At 41.2% G+C, this 20698-nt stretch overlaps 1 protein-coding gene across 1 annotated transcript in view; it reads right to left on the reverse strand.

The window, feature by feature from the left end:
- dlg4a (discs, large homolog 4a) overlaps positions 1 to 20118 on the reverse strand; it is a gene marked incomplete at both ends in the record, with an annotated part of 44487 nt that extends 24369 nt beyond the window's left edge. The window contains 2 exons of the mRNA XM_080483717.1: positions 7199 to 7360; positions 20017 to 20118. Coding sequence (XP_080339843.1) covers positions 7199 to 7360; positions 20017 to 20118 — 264 coding nt within the window. The remainder of the gene's footprint in view (positions 1 to 7198; positions 7361 to 20016) is intronic.
- Positions 20119 to 20698: the final 580 nt, after the last annotated feature.

The raw sequence follows: 20698 nt of genomic DNA on the forward strand, positions 1-20698 counted from the left end.
GCGATGAACAGGGTCACAACACCAAAATGTCAAGACTGAACCACCGCTTGGTTGTAATGACACAGTTTTGAGGGAGCACAATGAGTGTGAGGAGTGACAGATAGTACAGATAACCCAGACACTGTGGTCATCATCATCATCATCATCATCATCATCATCATCATCATCATCATCATCATCATCATCATCATCACCATCATCATCATCATCATCATCATCCGCTGCAGCAGCATCATTATTGCTCCCATTATCAAATTTCTCATCAATGTAAATAACAAATTAAAAAAATAAACCCTGGTTTGCCTTCATACTGGGGATAGTGGGTTGTAACAAATAAAACATCCATATAATATTTGCATATCACCTTAAGCAGACTTGAGGAGAGCACAGGATGACCAAGATCACTGACATGAGTGGGGGGAAAAAAATAAATCAAAGTGGCTCCAACATTATTTGTCCATCAACCTCGGATTGAGTTACATTTTTGTAGAGCACTTGTTTTTAGAATCCTTCATGCGAGCGTTGCACTGCCATGACAGGATGCAAACAATTCACTGTGAGCTAAGTGAGTCCAGACCTTTGTACTTCATAGTGCATTCAGCTCTCCCTGAAGAGAAACACTAAACTTCATAAATAATAGCAGTATTCCAGAAATAGAAATAGGGCCAATCCTGGTTCCCAAAACATTGTGAACAACATCAACATGCTGCCTTTCATGTGATAGGGAAAATATCCTCCAGAAAGAATTTTGCTGCAGTGTAGGTATCATAATAACAACGTTATTGTTGCTATAACTCAATTTTATCTTTCCCCACCACTTCACATATTGCCCATTGCTTCTCAGAAGGCAGTTTGCTATGTCACGCATAAGTTTTGATTCAGTGAACATACCGAGCTCCAGACCTTCATCCATGATTATGTGAAAAATCATAGGAGACTCTGAGAGCAATGGGACACTGCTTCTGTAATGCAACTCCACTTTATGATGTGGGTTTATAAAGCTGGTGATATTTCACACAGAGGTATTACCTAATGCACTGTACTTCTGTGGGGATTATATGAGGAAAATCACTCCTGCAGCCTAGTTTATCTCACACGTTCCTCCTGGTGGAGGTATTTTTGCAGAACAGAAAGCAAATTAACTGGAAAACACAGAAATGGAAGTTTACAGATCCACAGATTCACTCCACTGTCAAAGATTTACTATTGTGTCAGCTGTATTGGTCGGGTAATGAATGTGGGACTTTAGAGCACTCGGGCTAATATGCTTGCCCAAAAGAACTAAATGACGTGCAACAAAGCACTCTGGCTCGAGTGAATAAAGAGGAATTTAAATAGGAAACAATATTGTAATTTTCACATGAGAATATAGCTCCATTATAGAATGGTTTTGTTTCTTCAAAATAGCGGAGCAAAGGACAGATTTATGGCACATGGTGTCAGGAAACCTGCATTAAGTAGTGGAGTGTGCACACTAAAATGTCAGGTGAAGCATTGTCGGCCCACTCACCACACAATTAGCATCACAACAGGCAACTTGCATCCTGTAAATGATACATTTTCTATTTTTAAAGCAAAGTGAAGGTCCCTGACTGAAGTCTTTGCCTCCTGTTGGCATATTTTGATGATGCAGAAGCACAGCCTGCCCACACTCGTGGTATTAACACTTCAGGTCAGTCTAAATACCACATCCTGTTTAAGTTGAATAATCACTTTTAAGACGTTTTCCAACAGACACATCTACAGTGGCTTTGAGAGCTCAGTGCAGATGATTCCAGCAGCAAACACACACACACACGCACGCACGCACGCACGCACGCACGCACGCACGCACGCACGCACGCACGCACGCACGCACGCACGCACGCACGCACACACACACACACACAAAACTACATTCAGACATGATTATTTGTTGCAACACATTTTAAAGGCACATTCTTGAAAATACAATTAAAAAAAAAACAGAACGTGGCTAGATATGACCTATGTAGCTCCTCGCCATAACTTATGTTAGAAAAACAACTTAAATTGGAGGTTTGTGGAAAAACTTCCACGTGCTCCATTCACACTGTAGCTCGTGTTTCAGCGCTGAACAGAACTTTAGTGGTTTGCGCTGTTACCTTAAGAATTTCCCTGCTTCAAGTTGGGCTTGAGGGCCTTTCTGAGAAGAGCTTGCATGTTCTCCCAGTGCATAAGTGTTTTGTTTTTTTCTAAGACTTCCACCTACTGTCAAACAAGATGTATTTTAGATTAAATGATGACATTAAATGCCACTAACCTTTGTGTCAATGTCTGTTTCAGCTGGAATCAGGTGACAATCGCTGACTATCGTTGTTGTAAAACTTATGCTTTCTTGTTTTGCTTGTGCTTTGCTAATTTCCATAAAGGAAGCTGTCAGGGCCACCTTCACAAATCCTTGGAAAAGACCAAAGCAATGTTAATATTGATTATTTATCACATCGCCCGGCCTGCCTCTGAGTGATAACGACAAGCCCAGCGTTTCCTCCTGCACATGCACATCAGCAAAAACACTAAATGTATTTTTAGATGTGTTCAGTTTCTGTGACGATATGTAAACAAGGTTAAATTGTGCGTTTGTTATTACGGCGCAGCTCAACAAACATCGTTGCATTTGTGAGTTATGGCAGACGGACAGTTACTCACTGTACACTATACACCACAAATTTGCATAAATTGTAAAAAGACACATTTGTATGCTTGGGAGACACTTGTTAGTGTGAGCAGTCCATTCATTGTTTGTGGTCATATGGAGCTTGGATAGGCAACAAAGAGCATAGTGAAGGACACAATAATCCGATAAGGACCAAGCACATCTCCTACATGGATATTTGAGAATGTTTGTGGTCACTAATTTAATCACAAGAACTTACTATATCCTAAATGATATGGTTCCATTAATTTTTATTGTTTGGTTTTAGTAATACAGCATTGAAAGACTAATAACAATTGATCTGCGGTTTAAATGTAGATAAATTGACCTTCAGACTGTAATTATTATTCAATAACAATAATTTAATTTGTGTGTAAGTCACAGATACACTCCCAAGCATTTCCCGTGTCCCCAGAATGCATCGGGGGGGAAAAAAAGAAGAAGAAAAAAAGCAGAGGCCCCCACTCTTCCAGGCCTGGACTAGTCAAAGCATTGTAATTAAACAATATCGTGGCAGACACATTCTCTCTCACCAACATAAAAAAATCACAACTCTCCAAAATCAATGTGAAATTCCCTAGGTCTGTTTTATGTTCTCGAAAGTGTGATTTTTCTTCAATCACATACATTCAATTTCACAACTATGGGCCATTTTAGAGTCACCAAAACCAAAAATATGTGTTTTTAGAATAGTAGGGATAGTAAAAACCCACACACGAAAAACATGATAACTCAAAGTAGGACAAGTGCAAGAACCCAAGAACAGGCAATACCTCTGGTCCCTCCAGTGATTTCTTGCGGTCCCCAAGGGGGTCCAAGACCCAAGGATGGAAACCACTGCATTAGAGGGCACACATCACATTGTATGTTTTCTGATAAACAGACTTTAATAACCTCTTAATGGTGTTGTGTAAAGAAAGGAGCAAGTCTCCGCCCCGCCGCTATAACAAATGATGCGCCCGTCGACTGTGAATAATTACTGATCTCCTGGCGTGTGCTGGATGACAAACACCAGGATCAAAGGGGATTAATCAAACCAGCAAGAAAGGTCAGACAGGATGGTGCATCTATACAAATTCCTAAAAGTAAACAATTGGATGTTTTAACAGTATTTTATTTTTGGCTTTATTATGATGGACAGATGTAATTAATAATCATTAAAAAAAAAAAAAAAAAACACTTCCTGCAATGTAACGCAAGATAGCTGGTGTGAATAATGTCAAACCCAAAATTTCTCAAAGGAACGATTTAACAGAGACGGACATGTGCCACCTTTTCTTCGTCAACCTCCGCCAGCTGAAACTGTCGCTGAAATCACACTTTGATTTGACAACACGCCTTGAGAGTCCAACAGAAACAGAGACTGACAGACACAACTGCCACAACAACATTACAACCCGGGCTTGTTTTGCTGATTTTTTTCTTTTCTTTTTTTTTTTTTTTTTGTTCACTGTTACTCCTTAGATATATTTCTTCCGTTGAAGTTGTTGTTTGTTCAGATCCTTTTTCAGATGCAAATGACCTGAGAGTGGCGACCACAGTGACACATGCAGAATCAGACAAAACACACCCAGTTTACACACCTTGTCGCTCGTGAAAAAATAAAGGATGTATAGTCTGACGAGAAGCCAAATGAATTGTAACTGTAGAAAAAAGATGTGTTGTGATGTTGCATGTTTAATCAGCCTCTCAAACCTTCTTTTTGTGTAGCACCTTTCAAGGAGGTACTAAGGAGAATTTCGTGTGTTTCACAGATGATTGACACCAAGATAATCAGACAACACAAGTGCAGACAAGGAAATGATAAAAAACAGGGTAATTAAAAAAATTTTTTAAAAAAAGGGATTATTAAAGGAAGTGAAATGAAACTGGATTAAAAAATATATTCAAGAACACATATAACATACATTAATTAGATGACAAGCAATTTAAAACTAATGGTGGGAACCAGAAAACCCTGAACTTAAATGAATCCTTAGACCACATGGGCTTGTGGCAGCAGTATAGAGAACAAAGAAGCCTTTAGAGCCCAACACCCCCAGCTCACCTAACGGCACCCTGAGTCTCTGCTCTAAACATAATCCTGAGTCAAACTCAGGAGCTTTACTCAGTTGGCATTGGAGGCGAAGGGAAGCGACCAAATGCCTAAACCACCTTAAATGGTTCCTCTCAATGTGCAGGAGTAGTGTGTTTAATCTCTCCCAAATACAGAAACAATTAAAACATTGATACAAAGGTTTTGAAATAAGACAATAAAGAGTGTACAGTATGATATTTTTCGACAAGAACCAAGAGGGTGATCTACCCAGCAAATCACACCCTGATTATATTTCATTAACATATATTCATAATTAAAACCCAAACTGAACAGATCAATGTTGGCGAAAAGTAACCAGAATACCAATACCCATGTTGGAGACGGATGGATGCATTAAACAGAGGTTTCCACTCAAGATGTTTCAGTGCTTAGAAAGTATGAAAGTAAAAGTATTTTGAAAAACGCAGTTGTTTTTTATTTACAAATGTTTTGGCTCGTAAATCCAATCAAACCGTGAAGGTTCAAGGAATCCGCCCACGTGACCATTTTAGTAACCATGATGATGAAACACTGAGTACACTGTACAAACATGCTGTGTCGGCAGTTAATGGAAATTGATCTGTTTTGTCCTTTCGGCAAGAGCATGTGTTGCCTTTTTTTTTTCTGGTACCACTGGATGTCATTAACCTGTGTTGGTCATGTGATGCCCTGGTTTGAGTCTCATTTACACCCTTTCCCCGGAGAACGCTGGGTGCCTTATAATGAATCACTTGGTGCGTCCCACGTGACGACTCAAAGTGACTCCCCAATGCCACGACTCAGCTTTTCAATTTGTCGCCGTTCCTAAACCGAGCACCCTCAAGGAGAAATCTCCATGGCCACCGCAGCTCATGCTGAACAGGCTGTATTATATTTTCAATAGCAGCGAGCGGAAATCACAGGAAAGCACAATAACTTCCTCTCCTCTTTGCTCATTAGAAGGCTGCATTTTAATGGACATAACGAGGGACCTCATTGTTCTCCCATGGGGGAAATAGAGAAGCACTCGCCCTCAAAGCAAATAAACAGGAACTCTTCAGAGTTAACAGCATAGGAGGCCCTTAAATAACATAGGTGGGCATGTGAGATGGATTTTTATTAAGTGGCCATTATAGCTTACACCTTTACATCTGTCGCTGCCGTAAGTGTTTGTTAATGCACTCCAGGCAAAGCGCTCATGTTCTTACTGATGTCAGCTGGATCTTTCAACTGTGTTCCCGACTCCTCTCCTGTTGTCTGTCTGTCTCCTTCTCGGTCGCACCGCTCTTGTAGATATTGAATTTTGCATTTGAAAGACGTGTGCGAGGTAAACGTGTTTGCACTGGGAGTTGCTCCTATCGAATTGTGCTTTAGCATTCGACAAAGTTGTAGACGTATGCCCTCGCACTTACATAACAATTGAACTTAGATTCTCTTCTTAACTTACCGAATTACAAGAAGAACCAATAGTACCACTCTCCTAACTCCATTACATGCATCAGTCAGGTATCACCTGACTCATTACCTGCAAATGGGTTTGCTAATCGGTGTGTTGTGATTTTATAACCAGTTGTTAGCTGAAATCATTCATGCTGTCATACATTGAAATGTATCCCAATAAAGTGATCTCTCATCCTGACATGATCCAGGTGATCAAATTACTACTGTGTGTCCTGTGTACATCCTGTGTCCACTTTCACCTGGATATGCATGCAGCCATGCTCTGATCAGAGTATGCACAATCCTGCAGGTGTAAAGTCGATCTGACATTAAAGGCTACCAGGGGCCGTATTTGTTCCTCATAAACATATTATATTCCCATCAAAGTACTTATGTTGAGGGATTATGCTTTCAAAACAGACCACATATCATATTAAGTACAAAGTTGTAAGCGATAATATGCTATTTGCGAGCTAATTGAAAATCCTAATGTAAATTTAACAAGCTCAGAGCATGTCAGGTCTCTGATTGAAGGAAATTAGAATAAAGCAAACTAAACTGAACTTGGGAATTCAGGCCTCATATCTGGATTAATAGCACACTGGTATTCCACTATAAGTAATCAGCGTTGCTGTTTTTTCTATCATTTCATTTTAATGTGAAAGTTTTAGCACTCTTCCTTGTCAAATATATACAATTCAAATGCAGTGTAATTAGTGTTTTAGCTTTGCAGCATAAGAACCTTTGATGAACTTGACTGCAAAGTGGCTCACGGTCTCACAGATTTTAAATATAAAGTCAAAATGATATCTCCGATGTCACAACAAATATTCAGTTTTGCAGTAACGATATTAATACGATCTGCTGGCTGAGGAATAACAATGCCTGACGTGTCTGCAAAATGTTCCCGATGTTCGAGCACGGGAACACACTCATTGCTAAGTGTTGACAGTCGAGTGCATTGTGCCAGTGTAATCGTGTTACGTATTGATCAACAATAAGTGAGTGTGTCTGAGTGTGTGTCCTACCTTGACAGGAGAGATATGCGTGTGTGGTGTGTAGCCATGTATAGCCTCCATGGCAGCGAGGTTCTTGTCACTCATGTGAAGCATCTCTGCACTTTTCCCTGGAGCCAGATGCGCTGGACTGTGCTCCAAGGGGGGCGTCTCCTCATCCTGGTACCTGTATTTCTGCAGACACACGGACAGATAAGAGATGATGGCATTAATCTTAACAGGTCGCAAGGTTCGTGATGGTCATTTCACATGCATAATATGCTGGCTCTCTCTCATTATTGTTGTCTTTCACTGGTTCCTGACCTCCTTTAGACATGATTATGGTGTAAATTACACATTCTAATCACCAAGGATATGAAGGCGTATTTCCATCAGGGGCATCTCTTGCCAAACGTGGATAATCTATATGCAAATCTCGTATGTCACATAGCATGTGTGACGCCTACAAGGGCAAAGTGAAGGCAGTAGTGGAGACAGAAGCTTCAAAATGTTGCCATTGTGCGTTGAGCTAATCTAACGTCCTCCACAACCACATGGAGCATCTCGAGCCGTGACTCATAGCAGTTCCAAAGTAACAGATCATGCAGCTTCTTCCTAGTAACCTTACTCCCCTACCGATATCCCACACCTGGGCAGCCTGCCAGCAGCCCACTGTTTTTGCCACACATGGTAGGCTTCATTCTAGGCGTGATGACACAAAATCTGCACACAGCATTTTCCATCCCAATCACGCACAAAAAAGGTGGGCAGCATCACAGTGGAGATCTGCCACACTGTCCTTTGGCTTGGAGTTTGTGGGGTTTTTTCTACAAATCTACAGTACCCCCCCCCCCGCCCCCCCCCATAAAGCCCCCCAGGCATGCAACGTGCCGCCGTGCTGCACTGCAGATGTGGAGCAGCCTCTTCTGAAAACGGAGGAATCTGGATGGATCGTCTGGCTTTTTGGCTGGTGGCCTGATGGCCAACCTTGTCACTCATAACCTCTCGCTTTCCTTTACTTATTTATTTATTTAGTCTTTTCTTTTTTTGAGGGCGGGGAGGGCGATGAGAGAAGGAGGTGCATCACCGAGCCCTGTCTGAGACGGGCTGCCTAGCAACCAGAGCAGAGCAGAGATTGCAGTGCCACAGTTGGGGCTGCCAGCATCGGTCCTGGATCACATTACACTGAGACAGCAAGAAGGAGAGAGAGTGAAATAGAGATGAAGATAGAGGAGAAAGTAAGGGGGATGGGTAAAAATGCAAAAAAAATAAAAAATAAAAAAAAAGAGCTTATCAAAAAAGAAAACAGAAAACACGAACAGAGGGTAAATGGATTATTTTTGATGGAACTGTTCCAATATACAGGTTAATAAGCTAGATGTAATAGATTTCTTTTCTGCATATTCTGCACGCTTTGACCTTGCTCTGCTAATGTAAAACATAAATTAAATATTATGTAACCGTGCAGCACCAACTACCTTTGTACTGTATTCTGGTTTAACTGTATCGGTAAACAATGAAATGTAAGTAAGACTTGTATCAAAAGCCTTGACTCAAAACCTGGAAAGATTAGTAGATTACATGAATCACTGCTCAAAGTAGCCCTGAGCTCTTTGGTCTCCTCTGCCTCCCCGATTCCCGCATGACCAACGTTCATGCTGCCATGTTCCCTTCTGTCCCACTGGTGGGGGATGTGACATTCAATGGAAAAAAAAAAAAAAAAGTGTTTCAAAATGTCCTTCTGGGGATCGGATTAGGTGGAATTTCCTCTGTCAAGTTAACTGTGATTGTCGCTAGTAAGTGGTTAAAAAAAAAAAAAAAAAAAAAAGCAAATTCAGAACATTAAAAATGTATGCACATAATTTGGAGGTCAAAATATTTTTTTCTCCCATTTATCCCCGCATCAACATAACTGGGATGCAAATGTTGTTCAGTCCGTAAGTAGATCTTTAACTCGTTGAAATCAGCTCCTTTGTGCAGCACGTTCATTATTCCTCTTCCTTTTCCCTGCTGTTTCAGATATCAGTGGCTGATTAGCTGGTTAAAATGAAAACGGGCAGGCAGCGCTCTTTCCTGAGTGCAAAGACAATGAAAACTCTCCCGGAAACAGTGTACAACACCGTTTATATTTTCTAGTCCATAAAATTGGCCCGCTGCGTTTCACAGGAGCTCCACAATTTCACACAAATTGACTCATCAACAATGACTGTTAGAGCTAAATGCTTCAGAAAGGGCAACATGCATTTGTTTTATAATGACACACGTGCTCATCTCAGCAATAGTTTCACAAATCTGACAAACAAAAGCTTTTTTTTCTTACAAGATTCTCTCGTTTTATGGGTAACAAATGTCAAAAGTAGATAAATGACCATAAACGCTCTGAGATTAGTGTGATTATTCCTGAATGATGGCACTTCTCTACAATCTCTTCAGACGCTTTTTTGACATGCACCTTTGCGTGATTTTAGATTTAAGCGGGAATATGAACACACATTTGAGCCTGCAAAGCAATATTTTTGTTTTTGCTCAAGAAGGAAAAACTATCAACATGATCATGTTTTTTACTTTTGTGACCCAGAAAATATCCTGTAATGAGAGGTCCCGAATGTGTTGATGTGGGTTGAATTGTAAAATGTGGAATTTCTGAGAGCCATCAATCCAAACTGCCCGTATGTGGCATTGTTGTTGTGTGCTGGCCATTGCATTAGTCGACTGTGATGAACCTGAAATACTGCCGCTTGTGGACAGACTATAGGCCACCTTTATTACAAATAAGCAAATGACTTGAGTCATCTTTTGTAAATAGTAAAAGTCTGAATAACTGTCCTACACTATTGCAAGGCAATAGTGATGTGAGACGAGGGACGCCTGCGATCGCAGCCTCGAAATGAACAAACAGGTGGCAACAGCACAACCTGCAACATAAGGATGGCCCAGTTGTGCCAGGGCCTCTTCATCCATGCATGAATTAAATAGGCTTAATATTTACCGAGTAGAAATCTGGCAAAGCAGACCATTAGATTAGCCAGATATACAGCGAAAATCACCCAAAACAATCAACACGACACGGGTTCAACTTAGTTGATACTCTCATCTCCCCATGTTTCACACACTACTGAATGTTTCGTGCCAAGTCGTTATGTTGTCATAAGAAAGCAGCATTAGATATGGGATGAAAGAGATTATTGTATTGAGGTAAATTGTTGTCGCACTTACATCCACAATAGGATAGATTAAACAAATGCAACATATAATCTGGCTAATGTACATGATTGCAGTGTCAGTGTCAGTTCCGTTAGTTTTAGTGACTAATTTCATTGTTCTGGGAAAAAAAAAAGAAAAAAGACTAATACTGACTAACATTAGCTTCTAACTGCACAAAATAATTCCCCATGCAGCAAAATCCTTGGAGTGTTCCAGGTTTTATGGTATCATTTCATCATCTTGCAAGGAATTTATTTCTTTCAGGAAGAACAGTCTTTCAAAAGGTCATTATGAGGAGGACCTCTTCAGCTTGTGGTAGTCGTTACTGGCCGTGCTGTACTGTAATAAGAACTGCACACTGTGCGGCTGAGTAAGCTGTTCCTTTAACGGGTAAATGAGTTAAGTTAATGTAGAGCAAATGTCAAACGCTGTCTGCCATCATCTCAGTTTGTAATTCAAGGACCAGGCTTGAGCTTTTAAATTACTGTGCATTTGATAATGGAATGAAAGCTAACCTCACCTCTTAGGCATATAATTTCCAAGAAACTGAGACTGCGAGTGCATCTGATGTGTAAAGTGGCACACGCTCCACGAGAAGATCCTTGAATGCAAATTCAAGGAGGCAAATCCCCACAATTCAAAGCTTTCCAAAGTTCGTCTATTTACATCCATCTTTTTCATGGCGATGCGTCGGAGTCTGCGTGATGATTTGCATTTCTGTGAGAAAAAGACTAAACGCTGGAGTTGAGCTGATTGCACAAGAATAATAACTTAAGTGAAATAAATTCAAACCAATAAATGAGTTTGAATTGAGATTAAATTGTTCTTTTATCATAACAGTTGTTACATAGAGCCACAAAATAATTCACAAAACACATTTTAGAAATACAAAGCAGTAAATTAATTGACAGACGTATCGATTAGACAAGGCAGCTTATTTTCAGACGTTTCCCCTGTATGTCATGTTGCAACTGACTGTTAATGTTACTATTGGGCTGCCTTTAGATTATACGGACGCATATTGTATTCAAGCAAGAAAAATCATTGCTCTGTTTTTCCAAAACGAAAAGTTATGTAAACTTAAAAAAAAAGAAAAAAAAAAAAGAAGAATATCAGCTGCTCAGGTTGTACCTGGATCCAGTATTTTCAGCAATTAATTGATTTTCTCTTGCCTTACAACAGAGCTTGTGTTAATGCATGTTCGTCGGGTGAATGATTAAACGTCTGCCCCTTACTAGTCGGAGCAAAAGATATTAGTTGGTTAAACCAATTAGTGTTTATTCACATACGAGATTAACTGTCATGCAGCCCCCCTGATACAAACAATAATGTAATAAATGTAGGTTGTGTAAAAGAACGCCCATATAGTCGCTCCACTGGCGAACTAGTGACAATCACCTTGCAAGTTATGCTTGTAACAACTTGTCAATAATGTAATGAAATAGTAAGAAATAATAATTGAGTGCCGCATAGTATGTATAATCAATAAATAGATATATCGACTACGTCATCCACTGTACCTCTTTTTGATGAGCACAAAACCTGCAAAAAAGACCTTTTATCTCCAAGAAATGCCGTTGTAGTTATGTATTTTTAAATTATTGGCTGCGGCTATTACATTCTCTTTTTTTTTATTAGATAGAAAATAAGTTCTGTTTTGATCAGCCATTCACAGATTCATACATTGAATGATATTTCTCTGTATTTTCTCATCCATTTGTCCATGCTATATGTTTGTGATACCCAGTCATGGATCTAGATTTTCAATAATACAAAATGTACAAATGTATACTGACGGGGCATTTACCTCAACGGTTAATACATCTTCTAATGACTTCTATTGGAAAGAGGTTATTTCAACTTTGATTCAAATGTTTTATTACCTTATTGGCTCTAATACGTTTAAAATTGGTCAAATTATTACATTACTGGCCATTACCACACTATCAGCTGGTACAAATGGCTCGAGGAAATTAATGTAATACATCGATCCTGAATAGACAACACTGAATTCTAACAGTTTTGTGAGCATAGACTTTTCATTTAGTCGACAGAGAAATTTGTCCTGAGGGAACTTCTGTAATGCACCATCTTATATACATGCAGCATGCTGCACGGGTCCATCTGAGGAGTGCTGGAATATTCTACAGATTTGTGTAGACCGTCGTCACCGCAGCAAAGCCCCGAGGCGCCAACACAGAATGGCCAATATCACTTAATAACATCAGTATTACAGAATTACAATATTATAATGGATAGGGTAATATGTTTGTGTGTGAAGGAAGAATGCTTCCATAATTGGACAGGATTATAGAGGATCCATCATGATGTATTTTTGGTATTGGAAGCCTTCGGTATATGTTGTTGGAACAGTGGCCCAGGCTTTAGCATGTGATCATCCATCAGCAACGCTGCAGAAATGAATTACATAGTTCCCTACACATGCTGTATGTAGGCCGCGCGCCGGCTGGATGTTGGTGAACAAACCCTCACACCAACCCACCAGAGCCTCTAAACCACCCACACTAGAGCTGAATACTTTGACTATCTTTAAACTCAGACTGACGCCATGTGAGCAGAATGACACATTCCCCGCACGGCTTCGCCGCTCATCGTTGCGTCGACGGAGCGACCACCAGCGGACAGTAACCGTCTCCGATGGTCATCTGAACTTTCTCTTCCTCACCACTATCCGTCAAAATACAGTCATTGTTGCCTTCTCAGTTGATTTTCACTCACAAGTGTCTTCACAAGCACCAAACCTCAAACGCAGCTTTCATCTCATTTGCATTATCACAGCTTCGGTTGCCAGCCAACACCTACCAGTGCAACTGTTTTTTTTTGTTTTTTTTTCATGTATATGTAAGCCTCAGAGGACTGGGTTTTCACTCATCTACTGCCAATGATAACTTCAGACTATTCTCCAAGGTGTTTCAGCACAACACTTTGACAAGTGTTGGTATCCTGTAGCTATCTACGCTTCAACAATAACAACAGACTTTATATTTACCGAGGGGCAGAGCGCTTAAAGCTGCACCAGGCAGCATGTTAATGCGAGAATCCATGAAGTGTAAATCCAAAAGTGGAGATACAAGAAAGAAGAGTGTCTTAAACCCCAATGGAGACGCTCTAGATTCATCCTCACCCAAATTCAAGACAGCTGTTGGTTGTACTCACTTAATCTCTTTTCAGTGGAGAACATCAACCAGCAAACAAAAAAGTGTGGGAACAAAAAAAAGAAGCTTTTTTCCGTACGTGCTAAATGATATAAAGTCATGGGATGTATTTCTTCATGTGGGATTTATAAATGGAGCTCAGCAGGAACTGTCTGTGTGTGTTGTGGTGTACAGTAGCGCTGTGCGAGCGCCTGCTGAATGTGAACAAGGCTGTAGAGGGGAATGTGCTTAATATTGAGAAGCACCTCGGCTTGCACCTGTACGTCGTCCACAGGGAGATCATTTAAGGTGCCCGCTCTGCCCGGCACAACTTCATGCAATATCTGATTCAAACTTTGATCGTAACAAATAAAATTTAAAAATTGTCTCAGCTGTGTGTGATTTGACGCTACATTCTATTCCAACCAACCTTGGATCTCCTTTAAAAAAAAAAAAAAAAAAGAGAAAATCCCTAAAGTGCTGTTGGGTTCCCTTCAGAACCAGCAGTCTTGTTATACTAGAGTGAAATATAAAAATATATCATAAACAATAAAAAAAAAAAACTTTTTTCCCCCCTCTCTTTTTTACAACTGCACTGTGTCTTCTTTCTTACATTTTGCTTCCAAATATTTGCTTGTTAATTTATGTTTATCTAGTCTTAATGAGATTCCGAGTCTCGTTTCTGTGGGACGATTCATCATCGATGAGACCCACACGGATGCATCATCTTCAGATTTAATAATCAGATCAGACTCATAGATACAGTAAATGGTGTCATAGTGGGTGCTTGGCTGTGCTTCTGCAGATGATGGGTAGAGGAGGGGTGGAGGTGGTGGTGGTCGTGGTGGGGGTGGGGGTGGGGGTGGGGTTGTTGTTTAGTCTATCTCGAATCTGTTTTCACTGCAACGTCACGCTCATTTGTGAGATAAGAAACACTTTTATGAGCTGGCAATACTCAGCCCACTTGTGTGACAGAGACCATTAGATAAATATAGAATATGAACAGATTTAATAGTTCACATTCAGGGAAGCATCACCTCTTCCAATCTGAAGTATCAAATGTTAATCTTCCCTCCGCTGCGGCTTTTCAATATGTGAGTGAGCTAAATAATACAGGTGAATATTTGAGCCTTGTAGTGGAACAAAAGCAGCAACAACTGAAGTACAAAGTGTATGTTTATGTAACATATTTGTTCCAGTGAGAGGAGTTTGTCGTATTATTAGAACAATGGGCTTGCAGGGTTGGCTTCATAACCCCAGGCTTTATAAAAAGATGGATGCCCCATAAGGAAGCAACACTTGATCGCCCCCCTGGTACATGGTTGTAAGCCTCCTCACTTCCACGTCAGCGGATGAGGCATCAGCCGAAGTCGCTGATGTTCTACACTATTATTTATTTTATCGAAAAATTATTTTCATATCAGTATTTAATGGAAGTACAATACAGATTTATGGAAAATGTCAAATGAGTGCAAAAACCATAAGATCAGCAGTTCCAGCAGTTGAAGACAATATAAAGATATTTTATATCACTCACATCGAACTAAGACAAGAAAGCAATCTTTTTTTTTTTTTGTAAGCGCATCCAAACTATATGATTAAAAAGTTTAGCATCTATTAATTTCCATCTGAAATGTTTTCGATTCAGCTTCACTGAGTGATTCCAGCTGACTATGGGTGAAAGATACACATCCTGAACAGGCCACCAGTCCATCGCGAGGCAAACAAACAGACACACACTCACATTTACAGCTGCAATTCAGAGATACCAATTAACCTCCAGAGTGTGTTTTGGAGTGTTGAAGGAACCTGCAGAATATAGAGGTGAAAAAGCGAACCACTATACCAGTGTGCAGCCTGGAAATCTGACATTCAACCATGAATTACTTCTACCTTGAGGGGTCTGCGTGATTGTTTATGTGGGTTTTCCATGAATGCAACATGATGTAATAACACATGTAGGTTTTGTTAGTAAAAGGTAAGATGCAAATAAGCACTCGGTTTCACAAGCAGCTTTGCCAAACAATAGTCCAGTAGTCTAAATGAAGAAAAACAACGTCTAATAATTTCTCCAATTTGCAGGTTAGGTGCGACCTTACACAAAGCCCAGCAGCGGTGAACACATCCTCCCCTCCCCCTCCGTGCTCCGAAGCATGCGCACACCATTTTTATGCTGAGTCCATACATTCTTATGTATGTTGCTCATGTAGTGGGAGATTGTTGCATTAACCCTTTGTCCACAGACACAATCAAAAACGTGGCGGAGGCTATTTTCCCCTCCACACAGAACTACAAGGACGCGCAACAGCTTCAGAGGATGAATCATAGCAGCAGCGGTTATTGTCATTTTGTCTATAATCATTAGCTTTGCTCACGAAAACAGAGCACAGATGCGGGCTTCTTTGTCAGGATTAAACCTAATAATACACAAAGCCTCCAAATCTGAATGACTGACTTAACAGCTCTAAGTTTAAGCGTATAAACTGATAAACTGATAAATGTGGTGAAATCTGGACTTTGGACAGAAATGCTGTCTTGCTTATTTATGTGTTTTACCTTCTATGAACATCCATGTCCTGGAGGGGAAGTAACTGTGGCTGAGGCTGAGGAATAAATTACATCTTAACGGTTATTGATGCATATGTATGCCAGATGCTGAGTTAGTTTTCCTTTAAGTATACATCAGCCCCTACCAGATTTTGCTGCATTTTTGTGATTATTATGTTCAAGCCATCTTGATTTCGTATCCGTTTCCCTCAAAATGATGTAAGTTTTTTTATTTATATTTTCACGTTTTTGCAGATGTTTCACCAAAATGTCTAGTGAATAATGCAGTAATGCAATATGAGCCTCAAATGATACAATTCTCTGATTCAGTTTCATTTAATGAGCTTCAAAATTGGGCTCCGATTATGATGCCAAAAAAATAAAAAAAAGTGTTGGATTATTGAGACCATTTACTGGAGCGCTGTGATGGAAAAGCAGGATCGTATTAGATATCTGTTTGTGATTCTTCACAAGGTTGCACGGAGGATAAGTTCTACCACCTTGGTGCAAAACTTCAGCAGACTTGTTGTCGTCGTTTTATCTCTAGTTTTGTTGACAGGAGAGAGTATTTTTTTCCATAATTTCATGCTGGTGCGATCTGATGATGTTTCCAAATGACGGGCACGTGAAGGAATTCATTATAGGAAAATAGTTGCAGGTTAATTATTGTGATATCAAGATTTTCTTCAGGTGTTTTCAAATTTCAAAGTGTGGGAGGACAACCTGTTATACTTTAACAATCAAAGCTTAATGAAAAGAGCTATTTGAGTGTATTCAGCGTCTGGCATTGAAGAACAGACTTATCAGAGTGAAGTATCTATGAACTGACAGCGACACACTACTGAATATTGTGTTCCACCTCCACTTCAGCAGCTTTGATATACTTATCTCCAGGTTTTTGGTGGCAGGCCTGTAAGACGGCACGCCAACCCACAGTAATATGAAGATTTCATTTTGCTGGCTTTGACATTTGTGACAGACCATGTTGGCAAGGGTGAACAGTGGAGTTAAATTAAGTCTGGAGTCTCTTGCCGAAAAGCCATATGTTCTGCACCATCATGTCATTAGTACAGACACTGTTTACTTTTCTGAGCGGCTCCTTGTCATAGGTCGCTGTTTAGCCTGGTATTTCTTTTTTCTTCTCTTGCACACCCCTGAAAGATAGATACTGTAAGGGCCATTTCTGCTCAGTGTTCGTGCTGTGAATGTGCCATTTACTCCTACAGGGTGCGCATCCGTTGCTCATATAACACTGGGTGCAGTATTTGATGGCAGATAAGCAGAGGAGAGCGAGTTAGCGAGGTGGAGGCCACTCTGAATGGTTCACTCTGAGACCTGAACAGAACATTAGTAAACGTTCTCCACTTCACATTGTTACTGTTGCATATCTCTTGAGTTACCGTCAGAGCCGAGGCTCGCATTTGCTAATAATAAAAGAAGACAGCACAAACGGCAGGATGACATTGGCTTAAACCATAGGAGGAGATGAACGTATGCCGAGATAGAAAGGCAGGATGTGAAATGTACAGAGGCTGTGAACACACTCACACACACACATCAGCAATGCAACCCGCCTCTTCTTCATATCACTTTCTGATGTTTTAAAACTTTGCTCCTCTCGATCATATGATTGGTTGACTGGTAATGAGTGACAGCAGGTCGTTTCCCTGTCCCATTTTCCAGTAAAGACATCTGAAGATCAATTCTCGGGGTGAGGTGATTATCGATCTTGATACTGAGATGAAGGCACACACTGATCCCGGAGTCGTAAATCATTCATTACATCATTACTCAGTTTCCATTAAAACGCCATCCTTTTCGCCGGCTTACGTCACGTAGTACAAATAACCAAGCGCTGAAAAGGGAGACAGGCCGTCTTGATTAAATGTTGTGACACTATCAATGAGTATTCCGTATAAAGGAGTGTGATCACGGATGAATGTGTATAAAGAACTTTTTAATCAAGGTCCTGAATTGAAAATGACATTATGGGCTTTGTTTAGGAACAAAGGGTATCCAAAAGATTAACCCTGGTAGAGTACCTCGGGATGTGATCTATAGCCACTGTAAAATATAAGTTCATGTCAAAGAGTAAGAAAGAGAGCAAAAGCTGAAAGTGTGGAGAAACCCACGGAGTACGGAGGACTGGTGAAAGCATATTGTTGTACTTCCCAAAGATTCTAATTAAGTAGCACTTAGAAAAAGCCCCTCTGAGACAACCAGTGAGTGAAAACAAGCTGTTAGATGGCGACTGTACACAGTGTGTACAGACCAGGTATAAAGGCCTGAACAATGTCTTGAAGGAGACAACATCCTCGACACAATTAACAATATCATCACACAGCTGTTTTCTCTACGAAACGTGTTGGAGATCATGCGCACCCTGTTCCTTACGAGCCCGAGCTGTTTAAACCAAGTACAATTCATTTTAATTGAGCCCTTAATCCCATTTGAAATCTCCTCTTATTACAGTGTAAATGTTTGCTGTGGGGGTTACATTTCGCCGGTTGGCCGTGATGACTGTTGAGGGAACTTGACTCTACGACGGCATTATTTTTGATGTGTTCTCCACCAGGAAGATGCAATTTCTCCGAAGATATGAGCCAGGAGGGAGTGATGCATGAGGACACGTGGGATTAACTGTGCTAGTAATACTGAAGAGTGAGCGCAGCAGGACCCCTCTTTCAGGAGCGCAGAAAGCAAACACCCACATTCATTTTACCAGCGGCATGTAACAAATATGGAAATGTGTCTCTGCAGACAGAATACTCAAATAATCACAGTTAATATTCCAAAAATACCCGGCTATTTATGTCAAGCGATACGCAACTGGTGAATTGCCGGACGTGAGTTAGACTTCAGCAATGCAACTGAACACAAATCAAAATGTCGAGGTTGGATCTACAAACAAATTAAGTGGAGCTCTGTACACATGTACACATTATTGTTGGCAAGAGCAGGGACAATTCCTGGCCCGAGCTGACCAGCGTCGTCAGATTTGGCTTCATAAAGCGAACAGACTAGAGTGCCATGTGGAGGGAAACTCTGAGCTGGCTGCCATACTGGAAACACCTGAAGCTTGGAGGAGGAGGAGGAGGGGGAGGAGGAAGAGGAGGAGGAGGAGGAGGAGGAGGAGGAGGAGGAGAGGGGAAGAGGAGGTGTGATGGACAAGCAGCGAATGAATGAGTCTCTGTAGATGAACACAACACATAAAAACAAAACAGAGATCAAAACCATGCTGCAAACGCACAGCTTAACAAAACAGGCTGTTTTCCCTTGATAAGCTGACAACAACTGCACGGTCCTGCTACATCAGGAGGCCTATAGGCTACAGGAAAAACAGCTTCGTGTTACCTCAATCCAAGCTGGCACTGAACCTCTTTCGCAGTGTGCGGTTTCTCTGATGATGAATTACGTGTAAGTGGCCTGTAGGAATAAAGTGCATTTCCCAAGGTCAAAAGCATCACATTCAGTTTGCTTTGTTGGTACTGGAAAGTGTAAATGTAAACCTGTGCACTGCACGGTTAAGCCCGACGGTCAGGATGAGGAATCACACAGCGTTTCATTCAATGAACATTAATGGCAAAGGAAGGGAAACCAAGCACAGACGTGCTGGCCAGGGATGATGGAGCAGCGTGTTCTCTGTCCGTGGAAAACGGCCACCAATGAGCACGAATCTTCCAAAGCAGGCAGTGGTGTGACGGTAATATGTTGTAATAATCAGTTACCTGAAGAAGGGAGGGAGTCGGAGAGGTGAGTGTGATCACCGGACTAATCACTACAGGCGCTGTGCAGCGCTCCAGATGAGCGAATCATCCAAACACGAAAGCAAAGCGATTACATCTGACACGCAAACCCACGATTCCTAAACAGAGGCCTCCCCCGCCCCCCCCATTGTTTTAATTACAAACTGCATCCGGATGCGAGCCGACCTGGCGGGCTTACCTTGCAGCCGAACATGAGGGAGAGCGTCCGGTTGCTGCAGATGACCTTACACTGGCACATGACCGGCGAGAGACACTTCAGATTCCTGACAGGCAGAGACATCAGTCCTACACCTTCACGGCAGACAGACAGGACACACCGCGCCGGGGCTCGTCGGTCCGCCGCCACTCTCTCCGAGCCGCGATACAATTAGACCGGAGCCGCGGTGGCTGAGGCGGGGGGGGGGGGAGTGGAAGGGGAGGAGGGGGGCGGGGGGGTGGGGGGGGGGGGGGGGGGGGTCGGTGGAGCCCGTTAATAGTCGGGCTGCCCCCGATGAAATGTGACCGCAGCTCCGGGATTATTGTGTTTTTATATACCAATGCAACATGCATGACTTTGTTTCTGTCACGTTTAGACGCAGCGTCAGGATCCAGTTATTATACACCGTCCTTATGTTTAACACTCACAGCATCATTCATAATCTACACAGTCTCTCTCTCTCTCTCTCTCTCTCTCTCTCTCTCTCTCTCTCTCTCTCTCTCTCTCTCTCTCTCTCTCTCTCTCTCCGTAAAGTTTGTACTCAACGCGCAACTAGAAACCTGAGGGAAAAGAAAATTTGAAAAAAAAAAAAGGAAGTAAATTATTGAGAAAACCAACTGTTCTGTAATATTAGTGGCATTAAAGTTTCGAAGACATACCAAAA

This window comes from Lipophrys pholis (genome assembly GCF_963383615.2).
Source record: "Lipophrys pholis genome assembly, chromosome: 16".
In the NCBI taxonomy this organism is placed as follows: domain Eukaryota; kingdom Metazoa; phylum Chordata; class Actinopteri; order Blenniiformes; family Blenniidae; genus Lipophrys; species Lipophrys pholis.